Here is a 20,032-nt window from a genome sequence, read left to right on the forward strand (position 1 = left end):
TATACATTTGAATGTCTGGTGAATAAAAAATTATCTTGGCTTAATTTAGCTTTGTGAATTTGGGATACATTTTTAACGTAGATAAATATTTTTTTCTGCAAATCGAAAGAATTAATGATTTAAAAAAAAGTATAAATATTAACAATTTACAAACTTCCAACACGCGTTGTCATGTGAATTTTATTTTTGTGTTGCCAGTAATGGGTAACTAACAATTCTTTTTCATCATCAATAATATGAAATATATTGAAAAATATAAATTTTTCCCAATATACACTCATAATGTTGTACTACTTTTTCAATTTTCTTTCTTTATTTTCAGTTTTTGATAATAGTCTAAGAGCCGACAGCATATTTTGGCAGTTTTGATATAACCGAAATTTGGGTATGCACATATCTAGATATGCACCACAGTATGTCAACGGAAAAAGTCTGGCAGTGATCTTTTTCAGCTTTCCCTTGCCAGACGCATCCAAAGTGCAGCAAAAAATCAACTTTTGGCGTTTTGGTATAACCGAATAAATGATACACCAAAAAATCACAAAAAATCCCCTGATTTCGAAACTGTGGGTACCGCAAGTTTCTTTTTCAGCTTTCCCCCCGCCAGAAAGCTTTAAAGCATTTTTAAGTGCATTTTTCTAATAAAAAACCTAATTACTTATTTTCTGTTAGGTATTATCGAATAATGGTAACAAATTAATATTCTATGTATATTCCAGGTCTAGAAAATATAATTTTTAGCCAGCTATTTTTCAGCCTTCCCTCTGCCAGACGCATCCAAAGTGCAGTCAAAAATCAACTTTTGGCGTTTTGCTAGGTATAAACCGAATAAATGATACACCAAAAAATCACAAAAAATCCCCTGATTTCAAAAATGTGGGTGCCAGAAGTTTTTTTTCAGCTTTCGCCCCGCCAGACCGCTTTGAAGCATTTTGAAATGCATTTTTCTAATAAAAAAACCTAATAGCTTATTTTCTGTTGGGTATAACCGTATGATGGTAACAAATAAAAATTCTATGTCTATTCCTGTTTTAGAAAATATAAGTGTAAGCCAGATATTTTTCAGGCTTCTCTCTGCCAGACGCCCTTAAAGGTTTCCCAAACAGGTTTTTCCATACAAAAAACACCTAGTTTCTGTTTTTTTCTTATAAAATTGAAATAATATTTTTTGTTTAGAGTAACCATATGGTGGCCAAATATTAACTTTCTCTGCCTTTTCCTGTTTAAGAAAATGTAGTTTAAGCCAGTTTTGTTTCAGCCTACCCTCTGCCAGGCGCCCTAAAAGGTATCTCAATAGTACGGGAATGTTAGATTTTGTTATATGGGGGTCTGGGAAAAAATCCGAAATGCATTTTGACTTCAGGGCTCGAAAAATAGCTGGCTAAAAATTATATTTTCTAGACCTGGAATATACATAGAATATTAATTTGTTACCATCATTCGGTAATACCTAACAGAAAATAAGTAATTAGGTTTTTTATTAGAAAAATGCACTTAAAAATGCTTTAAAGCGGTCTGGCGGGGGGAAAGCTGAAAAAGAAACTTGCGGTACCCACAGTTTCGAAATCAGGGGATTTTTTATGATTTTTTGGTGTATCATTTATTCGGTTATACCAAAACGCCAAAAGTTGATTTTTGCTGCACTTTGGATGCGTCTGGCAAGGGAAAGCTGAAAAAGATCACTGCCAGACTTTTTCCGTTGACATACTGTGGTGCATATCTAGATATGTGCATACTCAAATTTCGGTTATATCAAAACTGCCAAAATATGCTGCCGGCTCTCGCTATAAGTTATTGAAAAAAATGCACAGAAAATTTTGCAAAAAATTTATTCTCTGAAAATAAAAATTTAACCGGCTCCTAGAGCAGGATAAATTTTTGACAACTGAAATTATCCTTTCACCTCAAAAGTGTCAAAAATATATTCTCGGCTTAGTATTTAACCCGATTCAAACACGGTCTAAGGCCGTGTGTGAATTGCGTTAAATAGTTAACACCGTGTAAAATTTTTGACACTATTGAGGTTAATAAAAAAAATTTCAGCTGTATGGATTATTGATTAGAATTTTGTCTGCCTTTTTTCTACCATGATACTCCTTTTTAATAAAAAAAACAAAACAAAAGAATCTGCAAAAAAAATTTAACTCAAATTTAACCAGGTGCCAGAGTCCAATAAAATTTTTAACAGCTGAAAATTTTTTAGTAACCTCAATAGTGTCAAAAACTTTACATGCTGTTAACTATTTAACGACCTAAATTGAAAAAGCTAATTATTGAATCCGACCGGTTAGACTGCTCATATAAACGGGGTATTTATACATATCGCTGACTAAGAAAATTATACATAAACACAAGGCTGGTTCAAAAAAATGGAATTTTTTTTTGATTTTATACTCCGATAGATTACCAGACATCTCTAGAATATACTCACCAAATATGAAATCTTTGTATTAATGGAAAGGTCCTTCGCTTCGCAATTTTCCATTTTTTATATTATTCTTCTACTAAAAAAAATCATGTTCTTATAAATCGGCTTTTAGCCAGTGCTGCCATTTCGAAATTAAAAAAAAACATGATAAGAAACATGATTTCAGTTCAGGGCCCTATCGTGAATCTCGAGGGGAATTTTGTTTCCCTTGGAATATTTTTTTCCCTCGGAATTTTTTGTGCGATCCTGAATCTCCCTCGGAATTTATTTCCAGGGAGCAAAAATCGTAAGAAATGATGTCTTAATTCCCCTTGAAAATTGATTGCCGATACCAATAAATTCCGAGGGAAACTTTTTATGATCATTTTCGCTCCCATATTTAAAACATGGGAAACATTTCGAGGGAAATTTTTATTCATGATAACCCCCATTAAAAATAACAGTTCATCTAGTGAAAAAGATTGTTGGTTTACAAAAATATTATAAAGATTTTTCTCTTGGATTAAAAAAAAACATGATTTTGGGCACGAAAACATTAAAACATAATCATGATTTCTGGCAGCCCTGCTTTTAGCAGGTTTCTTTAAAAATTCTTGTAGGAAATTGAACGCTCTACAAAAAAGGTCTGGACACCATTTTCGTTTATCTAACCGTTTAAAAGATATTTCGTCCCGTTTCTGCCTGAACCACGTGTCTACAGATCAAATTTTGTTCAATTCTTAAAATAAATATACATTTTTCTCAAAATTTAAATTATGAATTGAACAAAGGGAAATCAGGTTTTGATTTAGACATATTGACTGAGTTGTTTCTTCAATTAAACCTTTGTATCTATTCTTTCTGTAAGTTATAAAGCAATGTTTAACAGAAAAAAAAATCTTTCAAAAAATGTACTTACGAGGTTCAAGCAGAAACGGGACGATTTGACGTCCAAAAATCTTAATTTTGTAAAAAATTTATTTTAATTAAAAAATTAATTAAATTATTAAACATACGCGCATGAACCTAAGTTAGATAAAATTAAAAATGAGAAATGTAATTTTGAAGAAGATATAATTTTAAAGGATATAATTAAAAAAAAACAAATGTTCTCCATTAAGAAGGTCTCAAAAAGACAAGAAAAAATCAAAGCGATTTACTTTTTCAGACTTTGATAAGCCAAAATATTAAAGATTAACTATATTTTGTAATACAGGGTTTTCCAATAAGAGGTGTTATTTTGAACAGCCCGCTTTTCGGTAGCTTTCACTTTTGAAGCTGTCATTTTTCGACATTTGATAAGTAGAAACTACGCCATTAATATAAATGGAACGATACACGCTTCAACAACGCATTGAAATTATTAAAATTCACTATAAAAATTTCATCGAAAAATCATCTTGACTGATGAGGCCCATTTCCACCTAGGAGGCTACGTCAACAAGCAAAACTGTCGCATCTGGGGCTCGGAAAACCCAACATTTATTGTTGAAAAGCCTCTCCATCCTCAACGTGTGACTGTCTGATGCGGTTTATGGTCCGGCGGAGTCATTGGACCTTACTTTTTCGAAAATGAGGCTGGAGCAATAGTTACGGTCAATGGATTACGCTATCGAGAGATGATTAATGATTTTTTATGACCGGAATTGGATGATATTGATCTGGACAACGTTTACTTTCAACAAGACGGCGCTACGTGCCACACAAGCAATGAAACCATCGATCTTTTACGGGAAAAGTTTCCAGACCGTGTTATCTCTCGAAGAGGTGATCACAATTGGCCACCGAGATCTTGAGATTTAGCACCTTGCGACTTCTTCCTTTGGGGCCACGTGAAAGGTCTACGCCGCACGGTTGTCGAAAATGACTTATCTCGTTGCAAAAATCATAACTTTTGAACGGATTGAGTTAGCGGTACATTTTTTTTTTTATTTGAAGGAAATTTCTAGGGCTGTTATACCAATGAATTTCAATAAAATTATTTCACAGGGTGTTTCGGAATCATCGGCCAAAAACACATTTTCTTTAAAAAAAAAGTTTAAATTAAAACTGGTATGCCATTTTGTAGAAATCACTAATCCACATTTAAAAACAAAATTTCAAAAAAATACAATGTCCCGTTGTCGAAAATTTTATTTTTCAAAAAAAAAATTCAAAATTTTTTTAAAAATCCAAAAATATTTTTTTTTTTTAATTTTATTTTTTGGCTTATATTTGAGTTATATAAGTGCTTTTTCACAAAAAGTTTCGTTGAAATCGAATAAGCCGTTTCGGAGAATATCGGATTTGAAAAAAAAAAAACGGTTTTATGGCAGGTACCGTTAAAAATCCATTCGGTTCCATGCATTAAGCCGAATAGGGAATGTGTACCAACCAATTGTTCATCCAAAATAAAAATATTTAGCTGCGCATGCTTGCGCACTGCCGAGATTTTGTACTTTGAAAAAAAAGGCTTGAAAAAACGCTTACTTTGGCATACCTTGACCCACGTAAACGCTTAGTTCTCTGTTAATACTAATGCCAGCAACGATTTTAAGGTTTTAATTTTTAGAAGAAATATTATTCATTGTAACTGCGTTTACAATTTTCTTTTATCTTTTGTTATTGGTCAGATATTATTTTTTGATGGATGTCCGTTGTTCTTGTCCGTGATAATTTTTGACTTTGATGTCAGTTTTTTTCGAAGAATGCGTCGTAAACATAACGTTTTCTTACTTTATTCTTATAATGATAGTAATAATGAATAAAAAAGTCATTCATAAGGTTGTCGAAAAACCCACACATTGTATGATACTTGTAAAAACCAGCAATGGATGAAATTTTAATTTTTAATTTAAAAGGCTAAGAATAAAAAAAAATATTATTTTGGATTTTATTACGAATATAAATTGATATAGTTTTTGCAAAATTTTTTACCATATCTACCAATTTTAATAATCTGCTACTTTCATTTTCCTATTTAAGTAGATTCCTGCTATTACTAAGCCAAAAGGATTACCTATTATAAATCTTAAGCTAGGTTCTTCCCAAAAGTAAGAGATTAATTTTTTTATTACATACTAATTATATTAAGGGTTGAAGGATATGTTTAATTATAGATCCTTATTTTATGGTCCAATAAAACAGGTAGAGAGAAATATTAAGTTCTCTCACTAACCCAATAAAAGAGCTAATAAGTAATGTATTTTGGGTAGATAAAATTTTACCTGTAAAATAAATCCTTGTGCATGTGCATGTTTTACTGTTATATTAACTCTGACTAGGGATAAACTTCATTAGTTTTCAAAACGTTTGACTAAAGACCGGATCGTGTTAATTAAATTTGAATATGAATATTTTAAACAAAGTCTTTTTGGAACATTTTCACAATGCTTCGAATTCTGAAGAATTTGTGCAATTGTTTCAGAATCAATACTCAGAAATTAGTGTTAATGAAAAAATTAAAAAGAAACTTCAAAAGTTTTATGCGATATTTAAGCAAAAATGGATACAAAGTAGTAGACACAATGAAAGATTTCTCACTAAAAATGAAGAATTTTTGAACAGAACATTTACTATACAAGAGGATGAAATTGAAGACAGTGACGTGCCAAGTACATCAAGAGGAAGGCCTTCGAAATCCTTACAGACATGTTCGGAATACACCAAAAGGAGGAAACTACTCGAAACTACGAGCAATATTTCGACGGAAAATGTGTCAATAGCTCTAAGTATGAAATATAACAAGGATAGTAATAAGGCAAAAGCGGACATCACAAAAGCAGTTCTGAGTGCTAGCCCATTAAGAGTGCAGCGGATTAAAGCGAGTATTCCTACACCTCAAAGGGATCCAATAAAATATGATGGTCCGACTGCACTTGCCTTGTTCTTGGATATGGGACTTTCTAAGGAAAAATACAAATTGATGAGAAAATCATTGCGAAGCCATAACGTTGACGTATTTCCAAGTTATAATGTGTTAATGGAAGCTAAGATAGAGGCCACTCCATCAAACCTTATAATAACAGAAACTTCTGTTGAAGTGAATCTTCAAGATTTGGTGGACCATACAGCAAAGAGGATAATAAACAGCCTAGACAACAGGGAACTACAAATACTACCAACACAATTAAATTTGTTAAGTAAATGGGGATGCGATGGATCTTCTGGGCAAAGTGCATACAAACAAAGAATAGTTTCAGAAGATGGTGATCTGACGCGAACATGTTTATGGCATCACTAGTTCCACTTCGTCTAAAAGGTGATTTAAACGAACATTGGAAGAATCCAAGGCCGTCATCTGTTCACTTTTGCAGACCGATAATGTTTAAATACGCCAATGAGTCCAGAGATATTATTCAGACAACTGTCAGCAATATAAGGAACCAAATTAAAAATCTAGCACCAACTGTAATCACACTTAATGAAGAAAAAAATGTGATGAATCGACATGAATTCTTTCTGACTATGATAGATGGAAAAGTTTTGAATGAACTAACAAGCACGAAATCTACACTATCATGTCCAATCTGCAAAAGAACACAAAAAAATTTTCAAAAAGAAGCAGACGATTTAGCTGAAGCAGATGAAAGAAACTACGAGTTTGGAATTTCGCCTTTACGCGCTAGAATAAGATGCATGGACTTTGTACTTAAACTAGCATATGGACTTAACCAAGAAAACGAGGCCACCGACAAGAAGGAAGCCGAAAAAAGAAGAAAACTGGAGATACAAAAGGAATTTAGGGAGCAGCTTGGGTTAATTATTGATACCCCAAAACAAGGATTCGGTAATACAAATGATGGAAACACTTCAAGAAGATTTTTCGAAAATCCAGGAGTTACATCAGCTATAACCCGTGTAGACGAAGAACTTTTGAAGAAACTGCAAGTGATTTTGAATGCACTATCATCTATGGAATCTATAAATATAGATAAATTTAACGAGTATACAAAAAGCACTTCGGATCTTTTAAAATCCAAATATAGTCACAAACTCTTGACCCCAACACTTCACAAGATTCTGGACCACGGTGGAGAACTAATAACCCATCAAGTTCTACCAATAGGGGAACTTTTAGAGGAAGCACAGGAAGCAAGGAATAAAGATTACAAGCGATATCGATACTCTAATACTTGCAAGGTTTCAAGGAAACGACAAAATGAAGATTTATTTAATATGCTATCCATATCATCAGATCCACTTGTTTCATCTTTAAGACACGTCAGATCCCACAAAGAGCTTAAAAAAAGCTACTATCCAGAGCTGATTAGTCTATTAAATATTAAAAGTGATGATGATGGCAGTGAACTTTTTACTGAAAATTTATAATTATTGTTTAAGATATTTTATGTATATATTTTTATTTTATACATTTACACCTATACATATGTTTTCAATTATACTTGATTTTTTTTTTTAATTTTTTGGTCCGTTTATTTTTTCCCTTTACTGTTTCACATAAAATATGTCACCTAAAAATGTATAAACCATTATTATTGACCGCTTAAAGCAAAAAAAAAGTTTCTTTGCCAAATTTTAGCATCCACTGTTGTGATGAATTTTATTTTAGAACACCCTATAAACACTTAGGGGGTCATCATTTTGTTTTTACCAAAATTTCCAAAACTAAAGACAATTTTTAAAGTTTAACTTCAATTGTTTTTACTGTAAATTCCGTTTTTTTAAGAAAATCTGTTTTTGGCCGATGATTCCGAAACACCCTGTGAAATAATTTTATTGAAATTCATTGGTATAACAGCCCTAGAAATTTCCTTCAAGTAAAAAAAAAATTGTACCGCTAACTCAATCCGTTCAAAAGTTATGATTTTTGCAACGAGATAAGTCATTTTGGACAACCGTGCGCCGCACAGTGGCCCATTTAGGCAAAAGTGCTTGCAATATTCATTTTTCGGGTGGGTCTACAATGAAAAACTTTTTAGATCAGTGCACTTTTTCGACTTCAAATTGCATAGAAAAAAAAGATTCCTTCGTAATCAAACCAAGCTCAGCTGATTCAAAATCCTTATATATTTTTTAATAAAAATCCAAAAGCTCAGCTGCGTCATTTTGCATCCAACTGAGCTAGAGCGATTTGATTTGATAAAGTCAGTCATTTTTTCGACTTTTTTTTCTCATGTGTAAAAATAAAATTTTGGAAAATTAGAGTTCTCTGTTTTGTATGTGATGGATTCCAATAACATGACTTTTATTTAAAAGGAAAAACATATTTTATGTATATTTACCTACTACCTAATTTGTTTGAAAGGGTTTTATAGCTTATTTCTTTTAAACCTCTAATAAAACTTTTAATTAATATCATTAAACTCCATTCAGGTACTTTAATTTGAAAAGAGCTTTTGACCGGATTAACGAATTTTCTAGTTCGTTAATCCGGTAATTTCTTCAGACAGGTAGTTTTCATCAGAGATACCCAAAGGAGATGGGAAACTTTCGTACGTTTTACCCCCCAAAACCCATTTGTTTATTTCGTGTTGTTGTAATCTCTTTTGTATTCGTGAATAAATGTGAAAAACACACATAGTGTAGCCACGGTGTTTTTACGCACACCTAATCAAAAATGTACGATTTTTCACGCATACTTAGCCAAAAATGTATATTTTTTCACGCATACTTATCCAAAAATGTCTAAAGCAGCTTGTAGGCAAACCCGTATGACGTCAGAAGTTTCTCATCTCTTTTGGGTATCTCTGGTTTTCATGGGATGTCATAAAATTATAAGTAATAAAAGGATTAGAATATTTTTTGGTGCTGGTATTTATTTTTAAGGTATAAAAAGATGAAACACTAAGATGAAATTATCATTTAAAGTTTAAAAGAGTTCAACAAAAATATTTAAAATGGATATATCGCATAACAATTTGTTTGAAATTTTTGTCAACATTAGGACTTGTGAAGAATTTATTTCTGCCGTAGTGAGTGAATACCAACTACCAGATGCAAATTTTTTGGAAATTGAACATAAATTAAAAGTATTTTATTACAACATTAGAAGAAAATGGATCGCAGCCAATAGATCGAAACATAACATCAGAAAGAATGAAAAATGGCTTTCTTTATCTCTGCATATTAATACCGGACAAACAGAAGAAACGGGTGATCTTCCAACTACATCAAGGTTATCAGTCGATGAGTGCTCAACATTCACTATCACTTAGATGATAGTTTTCAAGAAATCTAGTGTTGTTTATATGTTAATTTGTTACTTTTGCCCTTTTCCACTATTTGACTTGTAATATATCACTGAAATACACTATAAATGTACTCTTGTATAAAAAAAAAATAAAAAATTGCATACAAATTAAAAAAAAAAAAATACATTTTTCCAAACTGTTTCACTCGAATTGGTTCTTTTCCTTTTTCCCCACTGAGTCACTTCACTCAGATTACTTCAGAAATTGATTTTGACGATTGTATATCAATATACCATAGTGTTTGTTTATCACCTTATCTAAAACTTCTTACTTTAACACCAAATTCTGAAACACCCTGTAAAGTTTTTTTGTGAAACTCACAATTTTCATAGCCTTGGAAATTTCCTTCAATTAAAAAAAAAATGTGACGATATCTTTATTTGTTTAGAAGATATTGATTTTGCAAGCAAAAAAGTCAAAACGGGCCACTGTGCGCCGACAGCCCAGCGTCGAACTGCAAGTGATTTTGAATGCACTATCATCTATGGAATCTATAAATATAGATAAATTTAACGAGTATACAAAAAGCACTTCGGATCTTTTAAAATCCAAATATAGTCACAAACTCTTGACCCCAACACTTCACAAGATTCTGGACCACGGTGGAGAACTAATAACCCATCAAGTTCTACCAATAGGGGAACTTTTAGAGGAAGCACAGGAAGCAAGGAATAAAGATTACAAGCGATATCGATACTCTAATACTTGCAAGGTTTCAAGGAAACGACAAAATGAAGATTTATTTAATATGCTATCCATATCATCAGATCCACTTGTTTCATCTTTAAGGCACGTCAGATCCCACAAAGAGCTTAAAAAAAGCTACTATCCAGAGCTGATTAGTCTATTAAATATTAAAAGTGATGATGATGGCAGTGAATTTATATTTACACCTATACATATGTTTTCAATTATACTTGATTTTTTTTTTTAATTTTTTGGTCCGTTTATTTTTTCCCTTTACTGTTTCACATAAAATATGTCACCTAAAAATGTATAAACCATTATTATTGACCGCTTAAAGCAAACAAAAAAGTTTCTTTGCCAAATTTTAGCATCCACTGTTGTGATGAATTTTATTTTAGAACACCCTATAAACACTTAGGGGGTCATCATTTTGTTTTTACCAAAATTTCCAAAACTAAAGACAATTTTTAAAGTTTAACTTCAATTGTTTTTACTGTAAATTCCGTTTTTTTAAGAAAATCTGTTTTTGGCCGATGATTCCGAAACACCCTGTGAAATAATTTTATTGAAATTCATTGGTATAACAGCCCTAGAAATTTCCTTCAAGTAAAAAAAAAATTGTACCGCTAACTCAATCCGTTCAAAAGTTATGATTTTTGCAACGAGATAAGTCATTTTGGACAACCGTGCGCCGCACAGTGGCCCATTTAGGCAAAAGTGCTTGCAATATTCATTTTTCGGGTGGGTCTACAATGAAAAACTTTTTAGATCAGTGCACTTTTTCGACTTCAAATTGCATAGAAAAAAAAGATTCCTTCGTAATCAAACCAAGCTCAGCTGATTCAAAATCCTTATATATTTTTTAATAAAAATCCAAAAGCTCAGCTGCGTCATTTTGCATCCAACTGAGCTAGAGCGATTTGATTTGATAAAGTCAGTCATTTTTTCGACTTTTTTTTCTCATGTGTAAAAATAAAATTTTGGAAAATTAGAGTTCTCTGTTTTGTATGTGATGGATTCCAATAACATGACTTTTATTTAAAAGGAAAAACATATTTTATGTATATTTACCTACTACCTAATTTGTTTGAAAGGGTTTTATAGCTTATTTCTTTTAAACCTCTAATAAAACTTTTAATTAATATCATTAAACTCCATTCAGGTACTTTAATTTGAAAAGAGCTTTTGACCGGATTAACGAATTTTCTAGTTCGTTAATCCGGTAATTTCTTCAGACAGGTAGTTTTCATCAGAGATACCCAAAGGAGATGGGAAACTTTCGTACGTTTTACCCATCAAAACCCATTTGTTTATTTCGTGTTGTTGTAATCTCTTTTGTATTCGTGAATAAATGTGAAAAACACACATAGTGTAGCCACGGTGTTTTTACGCACACCTAATCAAAAATGTACGATTTTTCACGCATACTTAGCCAAAAATGTATATTTTTTCACGCATACTTATCCAAAAATGTCTAAAGCAGCTTGTAGGCAAACCCGTATGACGTCAGAAGTTTCTCATCTCTTTTGGGTATCTCTGGTTTTCATGGGATGTCATAAAATTATAAGTAATAAAAGGATTAGAATATTTTTTGGTGCTGGTATTTATTTTTAAGGTATAAAAAGATGAAACACTAAGATGAAATTATCATTTAAAGTTTGAAAGAGTTCAACAAAAATATTTAAAATGGATATATCGCATAACAATTTGTTTGAAATTTTTGTCAACATTAGGACTTGTGAAGAATTTATTTCTGCCGTAGTGAGTGAATACCAACTACCAGATGCAAATTTGTTGGAAATTGAACATAAATTAAAAGTATTTTATTACAACATTAGAAGAAAATGGATCGCAGCCAATAGATCGAAACATAACATCAGAAAGAATGAAAAATGGCTTTCTTTATCTCTGCATATTAATACCGGACAAACAGAAGAAACGGGTGATCTTCCAACTACATCAAGGTTATCAGTCGATGAGTGCTCAACATTCACTATCACTTAGATGATAGTTTTCAAGAAATCTAGTGTTGTTATATGTTAATTTGTTACTTTTGCCCTTTTCCACTATTTGACTTGTAATATATCACTGAAATACACTATAAATGTACTCTTGTATAAAAAAAATAAAAAATTGCATACAAATTAAAAAAAAAAAAATACATTTTTCCAAACTGTTTCACTCGAATTGGTTCTTTTCCTTTTTCCCCACTGAGTCACTTCACTCAGATTACTTCAGAAATTGATTTTGACGATTGTATATCAATATACCATAGTGTTTGTTTATCACCTTATCTAAAACTTCTTACTTTAACACCAAATTCTGAAACACCCTGTAAAGTTTTTTTGTGAAACTCACAATTTTCATAGCCTTGGAAATTTCCTTCAATTAAAAAAAAAAATGTGACGATATCTTTATTTGTTTAGAAGATATTGATTTTGCAAGCAAAAAAGTCAAAACGGGCCACTGTGCGCCGACAGCCCAGCGTCGATTCAAGACTTCAAAGATGGAATTCGTGAGGCTATCGAGGACATAGGGCAGCCACTTTGCGATTTGGTTATGGAAAATTTCATGAAAAGGATATGGTCCTGTAAGCGTGGTCGTGGCGGCCATTTGGCTGATGTTGTGTTCCATTATTAACGGCATACCTTCCTCTTTATAATAAAATAAACATCCGATCATTTTTCTCAAAAAATGCCATTTTTCTCAAAATAACACCTCTTATTGGAAAACCCTTTAAATATATATGTAAAGGCTAAAGCAAACACGGGGAAAGTTGTAATACATTTCGATTACATTAGACAATGTGTTATAACCTTAATGTACAGGAAGTATGTACACTTTACTTTCGATAACACGGTGTTACAAAAATGAGGTTTTAAAATATACGCGGGCGGAGACCTATTACGTTTTGTAGAGCTAATCGCACTGATTACGAAACGGTATTTAAAAAGTCCCTAACACCCCCAAAATCTGGAGTTAGGGGCGACCTGCATCCATTGAAAAAAATCTAGCTTCGTCAAATTTGTACCCATTTCCGATTTTTTACAGTTTCTGATAGAAAATAAATATACCTTTTCAACAATGTATAAAACATGTAACTCGGTTAAACCACCTAGAATTTATAAGCTGTCAAAGTTCAAAAAATCTATTTTTTCGTCATTTACCCAAATTCGACATCAAATTAAAGTATATATTTTCACAACAACATGCTGTTGTAAAAATATATTCTAAAATAACATTTATTTCCAAATCAAACGAGGTATTTTGTATGAAAATCAGTTTAAAATTGGCTTAGAAAAAAAATTTTACGATTTCAACCCACATACAGATATTCGAATTTTTAGGTATAGAACAAAAATGTAGTTTTGGCACGTAATGGGATAACTTGGGCGACAGGATTTGATAACGGGTTTTTGTAGAGGAGTTCAATACAAACATTATTTTCTTTGGGAAAGGGTCTATCTCCCCCCGTTTAGGTGGGAGGGACAGTTTTCTAAAAAAAATATCAAAATAAAAAAAATTATTAAAAATCAACGGCAACATTTCCGAAAGGCAAAATTGTACATTTAATTCCTAGTTTTAATTCAATATATTATAACCAATAGTTTTTGATATAATCGATTTCAAAGTTAAAAATAGGCGAAAAAAATTTTAAAAACTCATTTTATACTGTTTTTGTCCAGACTGTGAATTTTAATAAAAACTTTTCTCACTCAGAAAACTATATCAATTGATTCCTTATCGAACAGTGAAAACTATATGTTTCTATGTCTTCTAGTTTTTGAGAATATTTTGAAAAAAGAAAAATCTGATAAAATAATTTTTCATTTTCCCAAAAACTAGAATTCATAGAAACATATAGTTTGACGAAGCTAGATTTTTTTCAATGGTGGAAGGTCGAAAAAACCGTTTTTTGCCCCTAACTCCAGATTTTGGGGGTGTTAGGGACTTTTTAAATACAGTTTCGTAATCAGTGCGACTAGCTCTACAAAACGTGATAGGTCTCCGTCCGCGTATATTTTGAGTGTTACACCGTGTAATTTACTTATGATATTTCATACTTGGTTTTCTTTCTCTTTTTGCTCTTACCTCATTGGCTTTACTTATGCTTTCTTTAGCTATTAGATTTATATATTTGATTAATAAAAGATTTATAATTAATCAAGAGTCTTATTTAAATACGAAATACCTACTTTTTTAGAGACGTGACATTTTTTTTTAGATTTTGTAAAACTTATGGAAGTAGATTTTTGTAACAATTTTTCTTAAAAATTCTAAACTAGTTAAGCTAAGTTCTAAGTTAACCTTCTAAACTTTGCAGTACTAGACTAACAAATATATTCTTTATTTTAAGGAACAAAAGAAATTTTGCATGATGTTTGTGGGAAATTTCCTGGTAATCAGCTTATTGCAATTATGGGTCCTTCTGGAGCAGGAAAGTCAACTCTTCTTGATGTTTTATCTGGTTTCAAAACAACAGGAGTAGATGGATCTATACTTTTAAATGGACGGAGGAGAGATTTGAGTAAGTTTTGAAAAAAAAAAAATGTTTTATAATACGAAGGTCTGTTTTTTAATAGCTGCATTTAGACGAATGTCTTGCTACATAACACAAGACGATCGTCTACAACCATTGCTTACTGTGTATGAAAATATGCAGATAGCTGCTGGGCTGAAGTTTGGACCATATATTTCACCAGAAGAAAAAGCGGAAAGGGTAAGAAAGTTAGCTACGTCCCTTCAGAAAAATTTAGTACATACATTATGTACTTAAAACTACTTTGAACTACTTTTGCTATATTGAAAAAGTAGTTCCAATCAGCTTTAAGTGTTAAGCAGTAGATAAATGTTTCCAAAGGAACGCAGCTGTTATTAATACAAAATATTTCGTGTAGGGTAGAGTAAGAAATTTAACTTTTCTTTCAAAAAACTTGAAATAGAAAAAATTATGAACTAGTTAATATTATGAAACTCATTTTTTAGATATATTGGCAGTGAACTAGTTATTAGAAATCCAAAAATTCGTTAGGGCCCTATAATAGTAAAAGTGAAACTTATTAACAATTTTTATTGTATACGTATAACACTAATAAACACCTTTTCCATTTCATATTTTATACAGATCGAAAGTATTCTTCTTCTGCTAGGTTTATATCAACATGATCTAACTCTGACAAAACTTTTATCAGGAGGACAAAAGAAAAGACTTTCAATTGCAATGGAGCTACTAAACAATCCAACAATCATGTTTTTGGATGAGCCCACAACGTATGAATTAAGAAATTGATGAGAACCTCTAACATCGTATATTATTGTAAATTGATTTATGAAATATATTTCTAGGGGGTTGGATAGCAGTTCATGCTCAAAGGTTTTACAACTCTTAAAAAAATTGGCTTGTCAAGGAAGGACGATCATTTGTACAATTCATCAGCCAACGGCAAAGCTGTTCGAAGAATTCAATCAAGTGTATGTCCTATCAACGGGGTACTGCGTTTATCAAGGGAGTACAAAAAATCTTGTGCCATTTTTACAAACAATACGATTGCCATGCCCTATGTACCACAATCCAGCAGATTATAGTAAGTTTAATAAGTAACCTATTGAATTTTATTTTTTACCGTTATTTTATTAAGTAATTGAACTTGCGTGTGGTGAATACGGTAACGATAAAGTAGAAATCCTTAAGTTAGCAACACAAAATGGTAAAAGTTTGGTTTGGTTCGATAAGCCAGATCAAATTTTAAATTCTGAAGCCCTAATAAAAAAATATCCTGTACAAAAAAGATTAAACAAAAAATCTCTTGAGGATACTAATTTTTTTAATCAACTGAATGTCTTAATAAAAAGAGGATGGATTAAAACAAAGAGGGACACAACTCTTACACATTTGCGAATTGCTGTGAACGTCTTTATGGCGTTGATTCTTGGACTTCTTTACTATAAAGCTGGCAATGAGGGATCGAGAGTTTTGGATAACTATAATCTGCTATTCGCTATATTAATGCATCATTCAATGACAACAATGATGCTCACTGTACTAACATGTGAGTTTTAAACTTTTATTTATAAAATTTTTCTGTCTCTAAAATAAATTATTCCAGTCCCGATTGAGATGTCTATACTACTTAAAGAACACTTCAATAGGTGGTACTCACTGAAATCTTATTATGCTTCAATAACGATACTGGACTTACCACTTTCTGTAAGCAAAACATTTTGTCTTATAAAAATATAGCATCTTTTTTTCATTAACTCATTAGGCGCATTAGTCTTACATTCTTCGTTGAATTAAGAATACACTATGCTACCATTTTTAATAATACTGTTTTCCAGACGAAGAATAGACACTTATACGAATGTAAAATAACAGTGGTCAACAAAATTGACCTTTTTTGTCACAAGAACCAAGATTATACTCTTCTAGAGGTTTATGGGATCCTGAACTCAAATCCGAAGTCAGAAAAATTTGATTTTTGAAATATTTACCGTTATAAAATGCAAAAAAACTTTATTTTGGCTGTTTTCGAGATAATGTTTTTACGTAAGGTAATTCATTTTTAAACAAATTTGTAACGGTACTCTTAGCTACAGATTTTCTTCATCCAAAAACTGTTTAAATCTTTCCGACAACCGTTTGACTTTTTTTTTATTTTTTTTTTTCTTATTTTAAAAACCAAAATGCAGCCTAGGACCTTTACAGACCATCAAAGAGGCCACTAAGCTAAGTAATTCTTAGTTTAATAGGAAATAGATAACAATATATGTAGATACAACTATTTTAATATTATTTTTTTTATTTAAACATATTTCGTCGCCCTTTTTTTTTTTTGGGAAATCGCATTTAAATGTTCGGAAGATTATTGCAAAAAAACTAACCGCTGGCATTTTTTAATTTTTTTAGTATGATATATAGTTAAAATGTATCTTTTCTATACATATTATTGGAAATCTGAAATTCGTTTAGTTTTAAAAATATTTAAATTTTTGTCCAAAATGAGTTTCCCGTATACGCCATGAAAATCAGAAGTCTCATTTATTCATACACGTATGTAAAAAAAACATAAACGATGTAAGACGTACGTCAAAACAATTCTCAAAATGTTCGTAAGCCCGAGTAAAAATGGAATTTCGCCGCACCACCGCTGCACCACGCCCGCACTATGATCAAACATTTCTAAACCGCCGCACCACCGCTGCAGCACGCCCGCACTATTTGATTTTGTATGAAAACAATTCTACTTATAAAAATGTTTAAGTCGTCTTCAATGTTATTTTGGCTTAAGTAGCAAATTTCTAGTTCATGCAAACATGACTTGGTGGGTCGAGTGGTTAAAGCGTTGGACATCTAATTGAAAGTGCTCGGGTTCGAATCTTCTTCTCGTCGGTAGTTTTTTTTTATTTTTCCAAATTCCAAAATTATGAATCATGGTGCGGCGAATTTTTCATACAAAATGAAATAGTACGGTAGTGCTGCAGTCGTGGTGCTGCGGTCGTGCACCGAATTTTTCATTCAAAATGAAATAGTGCGGACGTGCTGCAGTCGTGATGCGGCGGTGGGTGCGGCGAAAATTCCTGCAAACGGCGCGGTGGTGCGGCGTTCAAGATTTTTTTCTTTAAAAATTCAATTTTTATTCGGGAATTGCATGAAAAATTTGACGTAAATGCCAAAATTTGTTGTTTTTGTCAAAAATATAGTGAATATCTCAGCAAAGAAAAAAGATAGAAAAAAACGGATAACAGATTTGAAAAGAGCAACCTCGAAAACATATGACTGCATACCTAGTTCAAAAAGTGCAATTTGGCGTTTACTGCACTTGAATACCAGAATGACAATTTGTAATTTGCTTGGTTTATCTCAATCAAAGACATTCAACGTATCATACATAAAATTCAAATATAACATAAATAAATAAGAATAATCAACAAAAAAAATTCAATAATAAGGTAACAAAATTACATAGGGTAAGGTGGTACAAGAGTGCGCACTTTAGGCAAAACACCAAATAAATAATACGTTTTTTATAGGTACATATATGGTTTTTAGTGTATAATCAAAGCAACGAAAAAACTTAAAACTGGTAACAAAAAAGTATTAATTCATTAGTTATGTATGGTCAAATGGCAGTTATTTTGGAACCTTGGGTAGCATTTACTGCTCTTATAACCCGCGTAGGTACTCTTATACTTCATCATGGTGTGCACTGTGCACTCTTACACGTTCAGACATGTAATCGAAGAATATATATATATATTTCATTAATCTAACCATTCTAAAGATATTCGAGGTCAAAGTTAAAAAAATATATAAAAACATTTTATATTTTTAAAAAATTCTAATTCACTGAAACTTCATTATTTTCAAATTAGCAAGATATATTCTTGTAGGGACTTAAACGTTCTACAAAAAATTCCTTGGAATCAAATTGATTGCCTTAACCCCTTAGAAAATATTCGTATCCAAACCAATGCTCACTGATTTCAATAGTTTTCTTATGACCCGTATGTATAGCGATTTGGATACGAATATCTTCTAAACGGTTAAAGCAATCAATTTGATGCCAAGGGATTTTTTGTAGAAAGTTTAACCCCCTACAAGAATACGTCTAGCTAAATTGAAAATAATGAATTTTCAGTGAGCTGGAAAATTTTAAAAAATATAAAATGTTTTTATTATTTTTTTTTAACTTTGACCTCGAATATCTTTAGAATGGTTAAATTAATGAAAAAAGTTAACAAGACCTTTTTTGTGGAACAATCAATTTCCAGCAAGAATATGTCTTGCGCGTTTGATCATTATAATTTTTCAATTTGTTACAAAATTAAGAACAAAAAACGAACTTTTAAAGATTTTATCAATTTTTGGACCTCAAATATCTATTCAACGGTTAGATAAACGAAAAAAGTGTATAAGACCTTTTTTGTAGAGCGTTCAATTTCCTACAAGAATATGAAAAGAAATTTGCTAAAAAGTCAATTAATAAAAAAATTATTTATTTTTAGTAGAAGCTTGATGTAAAAATGGAAAATTGCAAAGCGGAGGACCTTCCCATTAATATAAAGAGCTCATATTTGGTGTGTATATTCTAGAGGGGTCTAGCAATCGATTTTTCGGAATACCAATTAAAAAAAAAGAATTTCGATTTTTTTGACCAACCCTAATATATATATATTTATTTCACAATACACTTTATGACCAATCTTACGTGTTCACCAAATGTTTTCTTTTTGTGGACTTTTCAAATCCCATGCTTTGTTTATTGTTATTTTTTGTAGTTTAGCGCAAAATTTAACTTTTTTGACAAGAAAAATTAGAAAAAAAGAGCTAAAAAACTTAAATTTAACTAGCACCTCTGTTTACAAACACATTTGCATGAAATTTTTACAGTAGATCAAACTCACTTAGATCTCTCCAAAATAAGTGCGTTCAGTTGTATATTCCTTTTCAAATCGTAGTTAATCGCTTTGCGCACTCTTATCGACCGGGCACTCTTATACCATCCTACCCTACTAAGTCAACCATACTCTGTACATTATAAATATTGACGAATATCTTTTTTTAAGACAAGAAAGGACTTTGAAATGATATGATCTGTCAAAGAGTTCCAAAATGCAGTTGAACGAAACATGTAGGAACGCCTCATTATGTTAGCTCTGTGTGCAACTGTCATTTTTTTGTCGGGTGGAGTCGAAGGCGACTAAAAATTATGTTTTTGTAGATATAAGAGGGAGTTTTTGTTTT

General features: G+C 31.6%; 1 protein-coding gene across 3 annotated transcripts in view; it reads left to right on the forward strand.

The window, feature by feature from the left end:
- The window catches only part of LOC129905979 (ATP-binding cassette sub-family G member 4), a 212,316-nt gene that overhangs the window by 135,918 nt on the left and 56,366 nt on the right, over positions 1 to 20,032 (forward strand). For all 3 annotated transcript variants that reach the window (XM_055981609.1, XM_055981610.1, XM_055981611.1), the window contains exons 3-8: positions 14,645 to 14,815; positions 14,871 to 15,007; positions 15,413 to 15,558; positions 15,634 to 15,872; positions 15,927 to 16,337; positions 16,395 to 16,495. In XM_055981609.1, the coding sequence (XP_055837584.1) occupies positions 14,645 to 14,815; positions 14,871 to 15,007; positions 15,413 to 15,558; positions 15,634 to 15,872; positions 15,927 to 16,337; positions 16,395 to 16,495 (1,205 nt within the window). The remainder of the gene's footprint in view (positions 1 to 14,644; positions 14,816 to 14,870; positions 15,008 to 15,412; positions 15,559 to 15,633; positions 15,873 to 15,926; positions 16,338 to 16,394; positions 16,496 to 20,032) is intronic.

Source organism: Episyrphus balteatus, chromosome 1 (genome assembly GCF_945859705.1).
Source record: "Episyrphus balteatus chromosome 1, idEpiBalt1.1, whole genome shotgun sequence".
Taxonomy (NCBI): Eukaryota; Metazoa; Arthropoda; class Insecta; order Diptera; family Syrphidae; genus Episyrphus; species Episyrphus balteatus.